Source organism: Mauremys reevesii, linkage group 1 (genome assembly GCF_016161935.1).
Source record: "Mauremys reevesii isolate NIE-2019 linkage group 1, ASM1616193v1, whole genome shotgun sequence".
Classification (NCBI taxonomy): Eukaryota; Metazoa; Chordata; order Testudines; family Geoemydidae; genus Mauremys; species Mauremys reevesii.
The window spans coordinates 160784926-160801160 of NC_052623.1; the positions used below are offsets into that span (position 1 = coordinate 160784926).

At 53.4% G+C, this 16235-nt stretch overlaps 1 protein-coding gene across 1 annotated transcript in view; it reads left to right on the forward strand.

Annotated features, from left to right (window-relative positions):
* The first annotated feature begins 3341 nt into the window (after positions 1-3341).
* Positions 3342-16235, forward strand: part of LOC120376040 (putative gastrointestinal growth factor xP4) — a 34235-nt gene continuing 21341 nt past the window's right edge. The window contains exons 1-2 of the mRNA XM_039496956.1: positions 3342-3419; positions 13455-13568. Of these exons, the coding sequence (XP_039352890.1) occupies positions 13487-13568 (82 nt within the window). The 5' untranslated portion in view covers positions 3342-3419; positions 13455-13486. The remainder of the gene's footprint in view (positions 3420-13454; positions 13569-16235) is intronic.

Below are 16235 nucleotides of genomic sequence, written 5' to 3' on the forward strand. Positions count from 1 at the left end.
AGCTTCCCACATAAACCATCCCTGCCGAGGTATTTCAGCCATGCCCTGGAGTTGGGATGACAGGGGAAGTCAGTTTTCATGGTACATTCAGGCCTTAGGCTGATCTATATTTAAAAGTTGTATTGGTATAACTTTCAGTTAGGGGTTGTTTTTTTAACCAAAATAGTTACATCAGTACAAGCCCTAATATAGATGCAGTAATACTGCTATAAATGTGCTTCATGTCAATATAGGTTATTCTGGTTCAGGAAGCTTTGAGTACTTATATATCTAGTATCTGCATCCATGCTAGAGTACGTTGTATCACTTTAATATATTGGTATGGTTAAAACAGCAAACTTTCTAGTGTAAACAAGGTCTTCTGTACTGAGCCTGCCAATGGCATTGGGGTGGGTGCTTTGGACATCTGTCCCACTAAGAACTGGGCTCACTCACTTCACACATGAATTGCTGAACAGCTGGTAAACAGTAACTTTTGTTCTTCAGCGTACTGCCCTGGGTTCAAATTCCAATCCTCCTGGGAAGCAAGTTCTCACAGCATGTTCAATTCACTTTACCAGCCCTGCAAAGCTACCACTGTTTATATCAGACCTGTTTACACGTTAGAGGACTTCCTATGTATCACCAAAGATGCAATGCTCCAATTTGGACCTGTTCCTTAACTTGTTTTGTTTTGGACGCTACCAGCCTCTCTTGGTGGAAGGCACAAGCTTTTGAGCAACACAGAGATCTGTGTAGTTCAAAAGCTTGAACTTCCCACCAACAGAAGCTGCTCTAATTAAAGATACTACCTCACCCACCTTGTTTCTTTCGTTATGGAAAAGTCCTCTGGGGTCACATCTGTTTGTGGCATCAAAAGGAAGGCCTCTCTATCAGTTCAAACTTGCCCTTACACCCTTTCTTTGTGTCTTACATCTCTTTCGGGACTGCTCTGAACCAGGATATGCAAACCACCCCAGGATGTTGTACTTCTCCGGAACTGTTTACAGTCCCAACAACAGCCATAATGAATCCTCACACACCTCTCTTTCTTCAGCGCTCTGTTTGTATCTGCTGTTAGGATCTACAGGAGAGGAGGAAGTACTTCAGCTAGATTTGATCCAGTACTTCCTCCAGCTCCTACAGGTAATGCTGGTCCAGCCAGACTATGTCACTATCACCTGGCACTAGAAGGCAGGGTGCCAGGGGTGCGTATCACAGGGAACTGAGAGAGGTTTTAGAGCTAAGAAAGGAGATTGTTTCTTCTGGGCATACACTTTGTCCTGGACTTCAGGAATGATTTCCAGGTGCTTCATTCTCTTAAAACCAGCTGCTCGGTTCCTCCTTGTCACACTCATGGGATAAGCTGTCAGAGTTCAGGATTCTTCAGGTTGACCCTAGGGCTGTACACCTGAAGATTGGGCTCTCAGAGGAAACTCTGCCACAAAGAGATAGGTCTGTTGTCAAAGATGACTGGTGGCTGCTGGGGGGGGGGGGGGAGAGGGCACATTTTAAAGGTTCACCACTTCCAACAGCTTCAGTCATGCTCCCCACCCCCATGCATGCTCCCCCTTCTTACTCTCAGCAGCCTCTCCTTGCAGCTCCCAGGTGTTAGCTCTGGGGGAGAGGCAGCAGCAAAAGCAGCGGATCACCCTACAGCCACCAGCTGCTTGCCCCTGCCTCTCTGCCTGGCCACAGCTCTCAGCTGGTGACCCCACGTGCCCCCCCTCCACGTGCCATCTCTGTCTCTTGCAGCAGATTGAACTGTATGTATCTAGGATAGGCCCTAAATAAACAGATCTGGTGTTAGGCATATTTTGGGAAGCAGAATCCAACAGATTCTATGTTAAACTTTTTGACTTACAACAGACCTTGTGACCTTTTAGAAATGTAACCCTTCTGCCCCTCTGAGTTGGCAGCAACAAGGGCCGGGTTCAGTATCCAGGGGTTCCGTTTCAATAACACAATGCAAAACCGGCTCGAGCCCCCACCCAGTGACCTGGGACAATTACCTACCACCCCCCCGGGCGCCTCTAGGAGGCAATACTTAAATCTGAGTGTAGCAAAATCCTTTTAATAAAGGAGGGAAACAATGTGGCATCACATTGGAGAGACACCACAAACAGGACTATACACAAACCATAAGCAAAAACCCACCTCCAAGTACATTTGGCACTGTCCTTAGGGTCTTAAGTCCAATCACCCCAAAGTCCAACAACCCAAAAGTCTCAGTCTCCGGTCAGTGCCACCCCAGAGTTCAAAAGTTTATCTGCAGAGTTTCCACCAGCCTGGGTGGAAATGGGGGGGGTCACACACTCAGGGTGCTAGGGACACCTTACGTGGGCCAGGGCCGACTGCCCCGCTTCTCCGTGGAGTTCTGCTGCAGCCTTCACCACGACTGGCTCCACTCCACCAGCTGTGCCGCTCCTCCAGCAGACCCGTGAACCACGTCAGCCGTCCCCCACAAACCGCTCCACACTGCTCACTGTTCCATGGGCTGCTCCAACGTGCTGCAGACTGCTCCGCTCTGCCAGCTGCTTGGTGATAGATCTTCAGGCTCTCCCACTACTTAACACAGCACTCAGTGATCTCAGCTTAGTAAGCTTAGCTCTTTTAGTGATTTCAGCTCCTAGTGATTTCAACTTGTAGTAGGAGAGCCCCACTGCCACATGGCCCAACATGAATTCAGGTCAGCAGCCTCTAGATGGACTCCTAAAGGATTCAAAATTAGCTCTGCTCTTTAACAGTGGAGAGAGGAGGAAGTGCAATTGGTGTTCCAGGCCCTCAAAAGGGGCCCATACCATCAGGTACACACACCAGTCCCCAGCCTCTCTCTCTTCACTGGGTTTTGGAACCCCTGTCCCTTGTCTAGCAAGTACTATTTAATGTAGGTTGAGTCATTTCTGTCATAAAGCAGTCTCATAGTTCCTCATTCACATAATTAAGGTAACAGCCCCTTTTTTTCCTTCCTGCCCCAATAACAAAGAAATTGGGGATTCCACAGTGTGAAAATAACCTTCCCATGCTGCTGTGTGTTATGCTAAGTGGAGTAGGTTTACCAATGCAAATGCACATTCCTAAAATTCCTTTGCCCAATGCAAATGCACATTCCTAAAATTCCTTTGCCCACTCCTCATAATGTACCACCAGATGTCAGGGTAGGGCTCATCCTGACTCTGCTTACAGAAACAATATGTTGATGGGTGTGTCAGTATAAAATAAGGAGCCAGCTGCTAACTATTTTATATCCTGTTCATATCCTGGTCAAAGATGGTTTAAAAGTAATCACCTCGTAAATTTTAACTATCTGACCACACAGTGAATACATCTACCAAGTGGAACTATGTAATGCAATTGATTCGTTATTGCTATGGCAGGTGCAAGTATAAATAGGAGAACTAAACTCTTGGTGCTCAGTCAGCAAGAACCTCGAGCCCCAGGTACGTATTTCCCGCTAATTTTCCTTCAGTGCTTTTGACCAAATAACTGTACTGATTATCTTGTAAACTGTGATTGTTGCATTTCATCCCAGAGACTGATTGTTATTCAGGGCAGATGGAAAAAAACATGGCCTAATTTATTCCGAAGGTGCTGTGAACCCACAGTTCTAACTCGCTTCAGTGAGAACAGTGGGTGATCAGTACCTTTGAAAAGCAGATCATACAGCAGAAGGGCCAAGAGGGAATTTGAGAAGCAAATAGCCAAAGATAAAGACAAAAACCAAGATATTCTCAAAGAATATCTGAAGCAAGAAGCCTTTCTGGGTTTATTAAACTACTAAGGAGGAAAAGGACTCTAGAGAGAAGTTATTAAAAAAATACACCTTCACCTTTCTAAAAGGGGATGATGGGCAGATACCTACCCCAGAGATACTTTATACGGGTAGTAATAAAGATGTGGCAGTGCTAGAGAGTGAGGTATCAGTATAAGACATGCTGGAACAAATGGATAAAATAAAAGAGCAAGAAGTCATCTTGACTGGTTAGTGACTTGGCTGAGCTGTTAACAACAATCTGTAATAGATAATGAAAATTAATTACTGTGTTAGTAGATTGGAAGGTAGCCAATGTTGTTGCTATTTTTAAACTGGTACTTAAAGTGAGCCTGGGAACTACAGATCAGGGAGCCTTACTTCAGGACCACATACATTAAGTTAAAAAATAGAGAATTATAGAACACTTACATGATAGCTAGGGCCCTACCAAAGTCATGGTCCATTTTGATCAATTTCATGGTCATAGGATTTAAAAAACGGCAAATTTCATTATTTCAGCTATTTAAATCTGAAATGTCATGATGTTGAATTTGTAGGGGTCCTGACCCAAAAAGGAGTTGTGGGGTGGTCACAAGGTTATTGTAGGGGAGATTGTGGTACTGCTACCCTTACTTCTGCGCTGTTGCTGGTGGCAGTGCTGCCTTCAGAGCTGGGCAGTTGGAGAGCGGCGGCTGCTGTCTGGGAGCCCAGCTCTAAAGGCAGAGTCACCACCAGCAGCAGTGCAGAAGTAAGGATGGCATGGTATGGTATTGCCACCCTTACTTCTACACTGCTGCCTGCGGAGCTGGACCCTCAGTTAGCAGCTGCCACTCTCTGGCCGCCCAGCTCTGAAGGCAGCAGTGCAGAAGTAATGCCATGGTATGGTATTTCCACCCTTACTTCTGTGCTGATGGGGCACTGCCTTCAGAGTAGGGCACTTGGCCAACAGCTGCCACTTTCTGTCCACCCATCTCTGAAGGCAGTGCAGAAGTAAGGGTAGCAATATCGTGACCCACCCCTAAAATAACTTTGCAACCCCCCTGCAACTTCCTTTTGAGTCAGGACTCCCAATTTGCAAATGCTGGTCTCCCCCATGAAATTGTATAATATGGGGTAAAAGCACACAAATGACTAGATTTCACAGGAGAAGACCAGATTTCACGGTCAGTGATGCGTTTTTCATGGCCGTGAATTTGGTAGGGCTCTAAAGAGAGGACCAGCAGAGCTCCTGCAAGGGAAAATTATCTTTCTAACCTACTATAATTCCTTTTAGAGAGTTAACAAATTAGTGGATAAAGGAGAACCAGTAGATGTAATGTGTTTGGACTAGAGCTGGTCAGGAATTTTCCAGGGAAACAGATTTTTATTAGGAAAATGCCAATTTGTCAAAACAACATTTGTGAAAATATCTCAGTTTCTTTCAACAAACTCCTGACGAAACACAGGCAGGGATCTGATGGAACTTTGCCTGGTTTCCTGCCAGCTCACATGGTGGGCTGCTGGGGAATCTGGTCTTCCAGGATTCATGGCTGTGGGGCAGCTCTGCCACATGGACTGCCTTGGAATTGGTTACGGCAGAGTTTCTGGCCTCTGTGGCTCTGGGGCAACTCCACTATGTGGAATGACTTGGGACTGGGGACTGCAGTGTTTCCAGGGTTTGTGGTTCCAGAGCAACCCTGCCATGTGGACTACCCTAGATTCTGGGTCCTCAAGGCTTCCAAGCTCTCTGTCACAGAGCTGGGCTCCTGGGCTCTAGCAGGGGCTCAGCTCTTAGCTCTGCATCAAGATACCTGGTAGCCCTGAGAACCCCAGCAACATTATGACAGATGAAATTATGCCTGATTCTGCTCTTCCTTAAGCCCTGATCTACACTACAAATGTAAGTCTGTATAACTACATTGCTCAGAAGTGTGGAAAAGTCACATCTGTGACTGACATCATTAGACTGATCTAACTCCTGGTGTAGTCAGTGCTATGTTGATTGGAGGGCTTCTCCTATCGACCAAGCTACTGGCATTAGGGGAGGTGGAGTTCCTATGCCAACGAGAGAGGGTGTCCTGTTGGCTAGGTAGCATCTTCGCTAAGTGCTACAGCAGTGCAGCTGTGCTGCTGCAGCAGTATAAGTGTAGACAACCCCATGTACATTAGGGGTAACCCTGCTGAAGCCAACAGAGTTACACTGGTGTGTAGTCAGTCGGTGTGGCTCCCCTCCTGCCCGGCAGAGGGAGCTGCCCTGCCAACACCGCAGTGGGCAGAACTTCCAACCCCGGTCCCCACCCCCCGGAAGTCAAGGGGCGGGGCAGGAAGTAGAAAAGGAGCGCGCCCAAGCTCAGTCAGGAGCCAGCCACCGCCGAGAGCAGACGTGCCTGCGGGAGCTCCCGGGTGGGAGCCCTCCTCGGCCCAAGGTAGCTGCCCTGCCTGGCCGGAGCTTCCCCGCGCCCGTTACGAGGAGGAGCCACCGGAGCCTACCCGGAGCCGGTACTGGGAGGAGCCCCCAGGATTGCCTAGCGGCCGCTACGACAAAGAGCCTCCAGACTTGCCGAGCGCCCGCCAGGATGAGGAGCCCCCTCGGCCTTGCTGTTACCCAGAGGAGCCGCCCGAACAGTCCTGGCCCAACTTCCCGGAGGAGCTGCCGGACCTGCCGCCAAGCCCTCCGCCGGAGCCGATGCAGACAGACTGGCCTGAACCGGGTGCGACTGACGAGGTAGGCCCTGAGGGGGAGATGGAGTGTAGCCCGGGGGTAGCCGACCCCTGTCCGGCTGAGGGCACTGATGTGCCCATGTCAGTGTGTTGCGGCCAGGATCCCCACTGACTGCAGCGGATCCACGCCGCTGCTAGGGCCCCGGGCTGGGACACAGTGGAGTGGGTGGGCCTGTGTCCCCCCTGCCACCCCATGCACGGGTGGCAGTCTCCCCCCTCACCTCAGCGCTGAGGCCTAGAAGCCTGCACTTGCCGGTGGCTGCTCAGCTCCTGTTGCGAGGATCCGCGCCCCCTGAGCTATTGTTTGCTGCCCCGCCCTGATCTAGGGCTTGGGCCTATTGACTTGGTTGCTGCTCAGCTCTTGTCACAAGGACCTGAGCCTCTGAACTTGAACTGCTGCTCAGCCCCCCCGAGGGTCTGAGCCCTGTGTTTGTGAACTACTGTTTGCCCAGCCCCTGCTCCAGAGGGCCTGGGCCTATTTGAACTACTGTTTGCCCAGCCCCTGCTCCAGAGGGCCTGGGCCTATTTGAACTACTGTTTGCCCAGCCCCTGCTCCAGAGGGCCTGGGCCTATTTGAACTACTGTTTGCCCAGCCCTGCTCCTGAGGGCCTGGGCCTATTTGAATTACTGTTTGCCCAGCCCCTGCTCCAGAGGGCCTGGACCTAGTTGAACTACTGTTTGCCCAGCCCCTGCTCCAGAGGGCCTGGGCCTGTTTGTACTGCTCTTTGCCTGGCGCCGGCGCCGGAGGGCCCGGCGGTCTGGCGTTGTTCTCCGTGGCTCCTGGGGGCTAGCGGGCGAGCAGGGGTGGGTCGGTGCGGCTCCCCTCCTGCCCGCTGGAGGGTCGAGCCCCGACCGACCGATTACATTGGCACCTGACCAGGGCCCTGAACCTAAGCCCTGGGAGAAAGGGCTAGAAGAGGGGACAACGACTGCCAAGTCGGCCCCAATACCCAAATGGAGATGGAGCGCATAATCCAGCTGATCGTGGAAAGTCAGGAGCGGCAGCTGGCCGCCCAGCTGCAGCATCAGCAGCAGCAGCAGGCGACCCAGCGGGAGGACCAGCAACAGAGGGATGCAGCCCACCTCCAGCTGCAACAAGGCCTGCACACAGCCCAGCTGGAACAGCAGCAGCAGTTGCTGCAACAGCTGGGGGCCCAGCTGCAACAGCTGCTAATCGCTCACCCTCGTCCCGCGGAGGGACCCGCCTGCGAGGGGTCAGGACCACCCCGGATGGCGGCCCCCCTCCGCTTAACCAAGATGGGCCCGGACGATGACCCCGAGGCTTTTCTAGTAACCTTCGAGCGGGTGGCCCTGGTCGCCGGCTGGGCCCGGGACCAGTGGGCCACGCTACTCGCCCCTTATTTAACCGGGGCGGCGCAGACGGCGTACCGAGGACTCCCTATGGAGGACGCCCGGCAGTATGATCGAGTAAAGGCCGCCATATTAGACGCGCTAGACGTCAGCTCGGAGACATACCGGCAGAGGTTCCGAAGCCAGGTGTACCCCACGGGAGCTCGGCCCCGCGTGGTCGCACAGACGCTAAAAGAGAACTGCCGGCGGTGGCTCCAACCAGGCGAGCGGACGGCGGAGGAAGTTACTGAACAGGTCGTCCTCGAACAATTCATTCACACCCTGCCGTCCCAGGGCAGGGCATGGGTCCTACGTCACCGGCCCACGACTCTGGCCGAGGCCGTAAGCGGGATGGAGGATTTCCTCGCCGCTGAAACGGCGGTAGGATCCCCCTAACACCCTCCCGGGGTCAGGGTAGACACCTCACGGGTGGAAAGGAAGGGGGAATCCCCCAGTGAAACCCGGCAGGTAGGACACGGACCGAGCTGCCACCCGGAGCCCCGGGCCCGAGGCCAGGAGACAACCCCTCGGACCAGGCCCAGGCCCATCCGCCACGGAGCCCCGGGGCCCCGTCGGAGACCGCCTCGTGGGCCGACCCAAATGGCCCCTCGGACTCGGCGGCCTGAGCTCAGCCCCTGTTTTGGCTGTGGGAAGCGGGGGCACCTGCAGCGGGATTGCCCCGGGATGGACTGTAGCTTCGGCCAGGTCTGGCCAGGACACAATCGAGCGCGACTGCCCCAGAACCCCAAGCTAACCGTCCCGGTGGTTGTCGGCCACCAGTCCGCTCGGGCCCTAATTGACTCCGGCTGTGGCCAGACCCTAGTGCGCCAGGACTTGGGACCCCCGGCCGACTCCCGCTTACATGGGGATGTCAAGCTCTATCCTAGTGCCCGAGTCTCGTTGACGGTTGAAGGGGTCACTCGGGATCTGGTAGTCGGCCTGGCGCAGGGCCTGGCCTACCCTGTCATCCTGGGGCGGGACTGGCCCGCCTTCAAGGAACTCTTGCGGGTCAAGCCGGTCTTCGAAGCAGACACCCCGGAACACTTGTCCGAAGACCTAGCGGACACCGTAGGAGAGGGGCCGGGACCCACCCGAGAGGAGGAACCACACCGGGAGCCCCCGGAGGGGCCCCGCTTTGACAGTGACTTCTGCCAGGACCAGAGGACGGACCCTACCCTCCGCGCCTGTTACGAGCAACTCGCGGCCATAGACGGGTCCGTGATTGAACCCCAGCGAGCTGCTCAGTGGCCCCACTTTGAGTTGCGTCGGGACCGCCTGTACCGGATGGACCGGGACCCGCGGACCCGGGAGCCCCGGACTCAGCTACTGGTTCCCCAGTGCCATCGGCGGGCCGTGCTGAAGCTGGCTCACGACGTCCCGGCCGCCGGACACCTGGGGCAAGAGAAGACCCTAGCCCGGGTTCTAGGGCGGTTTTTCTGGCCGGGGATTCACCAGGATATAAAGCAGTACTGCCGGTCCTGCCCAGAATGCCAGCTAGCAGCCCCTCCTGGAGTACCCCGGGCACCCTTGGTTCCCATGCCCCTCATGGAGATACCCTTCGAGAGGGTCGCCATGGATCTCGTGGGTCCGCTCCCCAAAACAACGACCGGGTTTCAGCATGTTCTCGTCCTTGTGGACTACGCCACCCGGTTTCCGGAAGCCATCCCCTTGAGGAGTATTACGGCCCGGGAATTGATGAAGATTTTCGCCCGGGTGGGACTTCCCCGGGAGATATTGACGGACCAAGGGACCAGCTTCACCTCCCGGCTGCTCCAACAGGTGTGCGGTATCTTAGGGGTCAAGCAACTCCGCACGTCCGTCTATCACCCGCAAACGGACGGACTAGTTGAGTGCTTCAATAGAACCCTTAAAAGCATGATGCGCAAATTCCCTCCCGAGGAGCTCCGTCATTGGGATCAGTTCCTGCCTGCCCTGCTGTTAGCGATCCGGGAAGTTCCCCAGGCATCGACACAGTTCTCGCCCTTTGAGCTTCTCTACGGCCGCCGCCCTCGGGGACTCCTGGACCTGGTGCGGGAGGCCTGGGAACAGACGACCTCCCCGACCCAAGGTCTTTTAGACTATGTCATCCAGCTACAGGAATACCTTACCCAGGCAGGAGCCCTAGCCAGAGAGAATTTGAGGGCGGCCCAACGCCGACAGGAGCGGACCTACAATCAAGGAGCCCGGGTCCGCGAATTTTCGCCGGGGGACCGCGTCTTGCTTCTCCTGCCGTCCAGTGAGTCTAAACTACTGGCCCGCTGGCAGGGGCCGTATGAGGTGGTTAAGAAGACAGGACCCGTCACCTATGAGGTTCGTCAGCCGGGCAAGCGCAAGGCGACCCAACGATATCATGTCAACCTATTAAAGCCCTGGTGTGAACAAGAGGGCCTCCTAATTAACCCGTGTCCCCCCGAACCGGAGTTGGGACCTCGCGTACCCCGGCCCGAGGAACACCTCGCACCAGCGCTGGGCGAATCATTGACGGACGAGCAGCGGAAGCAGGCTAATTGTCTCCTGAGAGCATTTCAGAAGACCTTCACCGCTGTCCCAGGGCAGACCAATCTGGTGTGCCATTCGATCCAGACGGAGCCCGGGAAGGTGATCCGCGAAACGAACCGGCCCCTACCCTATCGAATGCGGGACGACGTCGAAGAAGAGGTCCAGGCGATGCTAGCTTTGGGGGTCGTTGAACCATCCCAGAGCGAGTGGCGCAGCCCCGTGGTGCTCGTACCCAAGCCAGATGGCTCCAGACGGTTTTGTATTGACTTTCGGAGAGTTAACGCCATCTCACGCTTCAACGCGTACCCGATGCCCTGGGTAGACGAGTTACTAAATCGGCTAGGCGAAGCTCGATACATCACAACCCTCGACCTCAGTAAGGGGTATTGGCAGATCCCCCTCGACCAGGCCTCGAAGGAGAAGACTGCCTTTGCCACCCCCTCGGGGCTCTATCAATTTACCCGGATGCCCTTCGGTCTTCATGGGGCCCCGGCGACCTTCCAGAGGCTGATGGACCGCCTGTTACAGACCCATCACGAGTACGCCGCCGCCTACCTGGACGACGTGGTCGTCTATAGTCGTCGGTGGGAGGAGCACTTGCCCCGGGTCGCGGCAGTCCTAAGGTCACTCAGGCAAGCGGGGTTGACCGCTAACCCCAAGAAGTGTCGCATCGCCTGGCAGGAGATGAATTATCTGGGCTACATGGTCGGAGGGGGCCAGGTGCGGCCTCTCGTGGGGTAGGTACAGGCCCTACTGGACTGCCCAACACCAACGACGAAGCGCCACGTTCGTCAGTTTCTGGGCATCATCGGATATTATCGACGCTTCATTCCCCAGTTTGCTTCCATAGCCGCGCCCTTAACGGGGCTCTTGACCAAGGATAGCCCCAGACAGGTGCGCTGGGACGCGAACTGCGAGGCAGCGTTCCGACGGCTGAAGCACTGCCTCTGCCAAGAGCCCGTTCTATACAGCCCGGACTTCCACCGAGGGTTCATTCTACAGATGGACGCCTCCCAGGTGGGGTTGGGCGCAGTTCTGTCTCAAGATGTGGAGGGTCAAGATCACCCCGTACTCTACCTTAGTAGGAAATTGTTCCCTCGCAAAAGGAACTACTCCGTGGTGGAAAAGGAGGCGCTGGCCATTAAATGGGCCTGAGAAGCCCTCCGGTTCTATCTGCTGGGGGCCCCCTTCACCCTGGTCACAGATCACGCCCCCCTTCAATGGATACAACGCATGAAAGACAATAACGCCCGCATCATGCGGTGGTACTTGGCATTGCAGCCCTACGCTTTCACCGTTCTACACAGGGCTGGCAAGGACCATGCCAACGCAGACTTCCTGTCTCGTATCGGAGAGATGGAGGAGCCTGGCCCCGATGAACGGGAGCCAGACTTAAGGGGTGTGTGTGTGTAGTGAGTCGGTGTGGCTCCCCTCCTGCCCGGCAGAGGGAGCTGCCCTGCCAACACCGCAGTGGGCGGAACTTCCAACCCCCGGTCCCCGCCCCCCGGAAGTCATGGGGCGGGGCAGGAAGTAGAAAAGGAGCGCGCCCAAGCTCAGTCAGGAGCCAGCCACCGCCGAGAGCAGACGTGCCTGCGGGAGCTCCCGGGTGGGAGCCCTCCTCGGCCCAAGGTAGCTGCCCTGCCTGGCCGGAGCTTCCCCGCGCCCGTTACAAGGAGGAGCCACCGGAGCCTACCCGGAGCCGGTACTGGGAGGAGCCCCCAGGATTGCCTAGCGGCCGCTACGACAAGGAGCCCCCAGGCTTGCCGAGCACCCGCCAGGACGAGGAGCCCCCTCGGCCTTGCTGTTACCCAGAGGAGCCGCCCGAACAGTCCTGGCCCAACTTCCCGGGGGAGCTGCCGGACCTGCCGCCAAGCCCTCCGCCAGAGCCGATGCAGACAGACTGGCCTGAACCGGGTGTGACTGACGAGGTAGGCCCTGAGGGGGAGATGGAGTGTAGCCCGGGGGTAGCCGACCCCTGTCCGGCTGAGGGCACTGATGTGCCCATGTCAGTGTGTTGCGGCCAGGATCCCCACTGACTGCAGCGGATCCACGCCGCTGCTAGGGCCCCGGGCTGGGACACAGTGGAGTGGGTGGGCCTGTGTCCCCCCTGCCACCCCATGCACGGGTGGCAGTCTCCCCCCTCACCTCAGCGCTGAGGCCTAGAAGCCTGCACTTGCTGGGGGCTACTCAGCTCCTGCTGCGAGGATCTGCGCCCCCTGAGCTATTGTTTGCTGCCCCGCCCTGATCTAGGGCTTGGGCCTATTGACTTGGTTGCTGCTCAGCTCTTGTCACAAGGACCTGAGCCTCTGAACTTGAACTGCTGCTCAGCCCTGCCTGAGGGTCTGAGCCCTGTGTATTTGAACTGCTGTTTGCCCAGCCCCTGCTCCAGAGGGCCTGGGCCTATCTGAACTACTGTTTGCCCAGCCCTGCTCCAGAGGGCCTGGGCCTATTTGAAGTATTGTTTGCCCAGCCCCTGCTCCAGAGGGCCTGGGCCTATCTGAACTACTGTTTGCCCAGCCCTGCTCCAGAGGGCCTGGGCCTATTTGAATTACTGTTTGCCCAGCCCCTGCTCCAGAGGGCCTGGGCCTGGTTGAACTACTGTTTGCCCAGCCCCTGCTCCAGAGGGCCTGGGCCTGTTTGTACTGCTCTTTGCCTGGCGCCGGTGCCGGAGGGCCCGGCGGTCTGGCGTTGTTCTCCGTGGCTCCTGGGGGCTAGCGGGCGAGCAGGGGTGGGTCGGTGCGGCTCCCCTCCTGCCCGCTGGAGGGTCGAGCCCCGACCGACCGATTACATGGTGTATAATTGATTTGAGAAAAAAAATCATCTCATATATATCTACTAGGATTAAAACATGGTTTTCTCTCTATCATAGTTATAAAAATATGTTTTAAATGTCAACACAGAGAAGAAACTACACACTATAAGACAGCTTAGTCACAGCCATGTTTATTACACAACCTTGCTTAAACACGGATATTTTTGTAGTGTAGATGGAGTGAAAAGATATACATGCAATAGATTGGTCATTGTCTGGAAAATGTAATCAGAATCTGTCCTTGCTCCATTGACTTCAATGAGCTTTTTGATCAAGCCTTTAATTCACAGATATACCTGAGGATATGCAATGAGCCCCTCTAGATGTGAAAGATTTTCATCCTACATTTAAATTTTTCAGAAGAATCTAAAGGCTGAAGATTACAAACTGAAATGGAAGAGAAGGGGTTTTGGTTACTGGCGATTGGCCTGGTATTGGAATGCAGAATCCTGATTGAAGGAGGTGAAATACCAAGTAAGTACAATTAACATTTCATTCCAAGGTGATGATGTATGAGCCAATACAAAACTTCTATGGACTTCATATGACCATGCTTCATTCCCTACTCAAAACAAGGTAATGTATCTATGGGAAATATTCTTGGTTTCCAGTGTTCTCTCCCTACATCAGAGTTTTGCTCTCAGAGATACTGGTTGCCGAATAGGCAACTATAGAATTTGTAGCTTCTCCAATGGAAGTTCTAAGAACTGATCAAACCTCTCCTGAAGTAGAAACCGACTCATGCCCGGTAATTAGAAGCATCATCAGGAAATTGTTATTAAATGGGCAGCCTCTGTACCTTCTCAGTGAATCTCTCCCAAAACGTAGAGTTTCCCATTTCAGGCCAGGAAACCCAGAAGGTCAACACTCTAGTTCTCCTGGAACATCATACCAGAGATCTCTCTAATCTGGCAGACAAAGGCATATGAAGATCTCGTGAATGGAAACGAAGCTTGAAAAATTCAAATTGGAAATAAGGTGTGAATTTTGAATAGTGAGGGTAATTAACCACTGTAAGATTTACCAAGGGATGCAGTAAATTTTGTATCACTTGCAGTCTTTTAAATCAAGTATAGCTGTCTACACCCTGCTCATTATTGGGCTCTATGAAGGGATCACTAAGTCAGTGGTTCTCAAACTAGGGCTGCCACTTGTTCAGGGAAAGCTCCTGGTGGGCTGGGCCGGTTTCTTTACCTGTTGCATCCGCGAGTTCGGCCGATCGCAGCTTCCAGTGGCCGCGGTTCGCCGCTCCAGGCCTACAGAGACTGAAGGAAGTGGCACGGGCCGAGGGATGTGCTGGCCACCGCTCCCCACAGCCCCCATTGGCCTGGAGCAGCAAATCTCGGCCAGTGGGAGCTGCGATCGGCTGAACCTGCGGACATGGCAGGAAAACTAACCGGCCTGGCCTGCCAGGGGCTTTCACTGAAAAAGTGGTGGCCCTCGTTTCAGAACCACTGCACTAAGTGAAATTCTAGGGGTTATGTTACACAGAGGGTTTTAATGGTGCCTTTCGGCCATTCAGTCTGTGAATCTGTACATTTGTGGAGGCAAATCTTTGTCTTAGTTCCTAATGCAGAACAGACATCAAATTTATTCACGGATTTTGATGACCATAGAATATTTCAGGTGGCGTTTAAATTGAAAAAAACAAAATTTTTAATATAGTGAACTAATGGTCATCCTTTACATTAACATCCCATTCATAAATGGTTTATAAAGGGTTAGTAAATTACAAAGGGTTCATCCATTTTTCAAATTGTTGGAGCCAAACTGATCATTAGTTTGTTTATAACTGTGGCTTATAACAATTTCTAGTGATATGTTTATAACCATCCATAAGACTAATTCTGTTTGTAACATGCACATAATATCTAGTAGTCGTTTATTAACACTTTATATGCCATTGATAAATGAAAACTTAATATCAAGTGTGACCAGAATAATAAAAATCCAGTTGTCCAGATAGATCAATTCAACACATATAGTACAGAAAAGCTCACTCTTAGCACTCCCTTCCCTTGCAGTGACTATCCCCAGCAAGCATAAGTTTATAAACCAACACTCTTAGGCCTGGTCTACACTAGGCGTTTAAATCGGTTTTAGGAGCGTAAAACCGATTTAACGCCACAACCGTCCACACTAGGAGGCACCTTATATCGATTTTAATGGCTCTTTAAATCGGTTTCTGTACTCCTGCCCGACGAGAGGAGTAGCGCTAATATCGGTATTAACATATCGGAATAGGGTTAGTGTGGCCGCAATCGACGGTATTGGCCTCCGGGAGCTATCCCACAGTGCACCACTGACCGCTCTGGACAGCATTCTCAACTCGGATGCACTGGCCAGGTAGACAGGAAAAGCCCCGCGAACTTTTGAAATTCATTTCCTGCTTCGACAGCGTGGAGAGCTCATCATCACAGGTGACCACGCACAGCTCATCAGCACAGTTAACAATGCTGTCTCCTGAGAATCGAAAAAGAGCCCCAGCATGGACCACTCGGGAGGTAATGGATCTGATCGCTATATGGGGAGAGGATTCAGTGCTAACAGAACTGCGTTCCAAAAGACGAAATGAAAAAGTATTTGAAAGAATTTCTAAGGCTATGACAGCTAAAGGCCACAGCAGGGACTCCGTGCAGTGCAGAGTGAAAGTTAAGGAGCTCAGACAAGCCTACCAGAAAACCAAAGAAGCAAACGGAAGGTCCGGGGCAGGTCAAAAAACATGCCGCTTCTATGATGAGCTGCATGGAATTTTAGGGGCTGCGCCACAAGTACCCCACCCTGACCGTGGATTCCGAGGTGGGGGTTGTAATCTCTGCCATGTCTGAGGATTATGCAGACGGGGAAGATGAAGAGGAAGAAGAAGAGGAAGACCTCGCAGAGAGCACACAGCAATCCGTGACCCCCAGCAGCCAGGAGCTTTTTATCACCCTGACGGAATTACCCTGCTCCCAGCCCTCACAAGCAACTATTCCAGAGAATGACGCCCTGGAAGGGAGCTCTGGTGAGTGTACCTTTGCAAATAGCAAACAGTGTTTTTTAAGCAAGCCTTTTTTAATGATTGATTTGCCCAGAGGACTTGGGATGCATTCGCAGACAGTATAGTTATTTAGAAAAGTTTGTTAACATGTCCGGGGATTG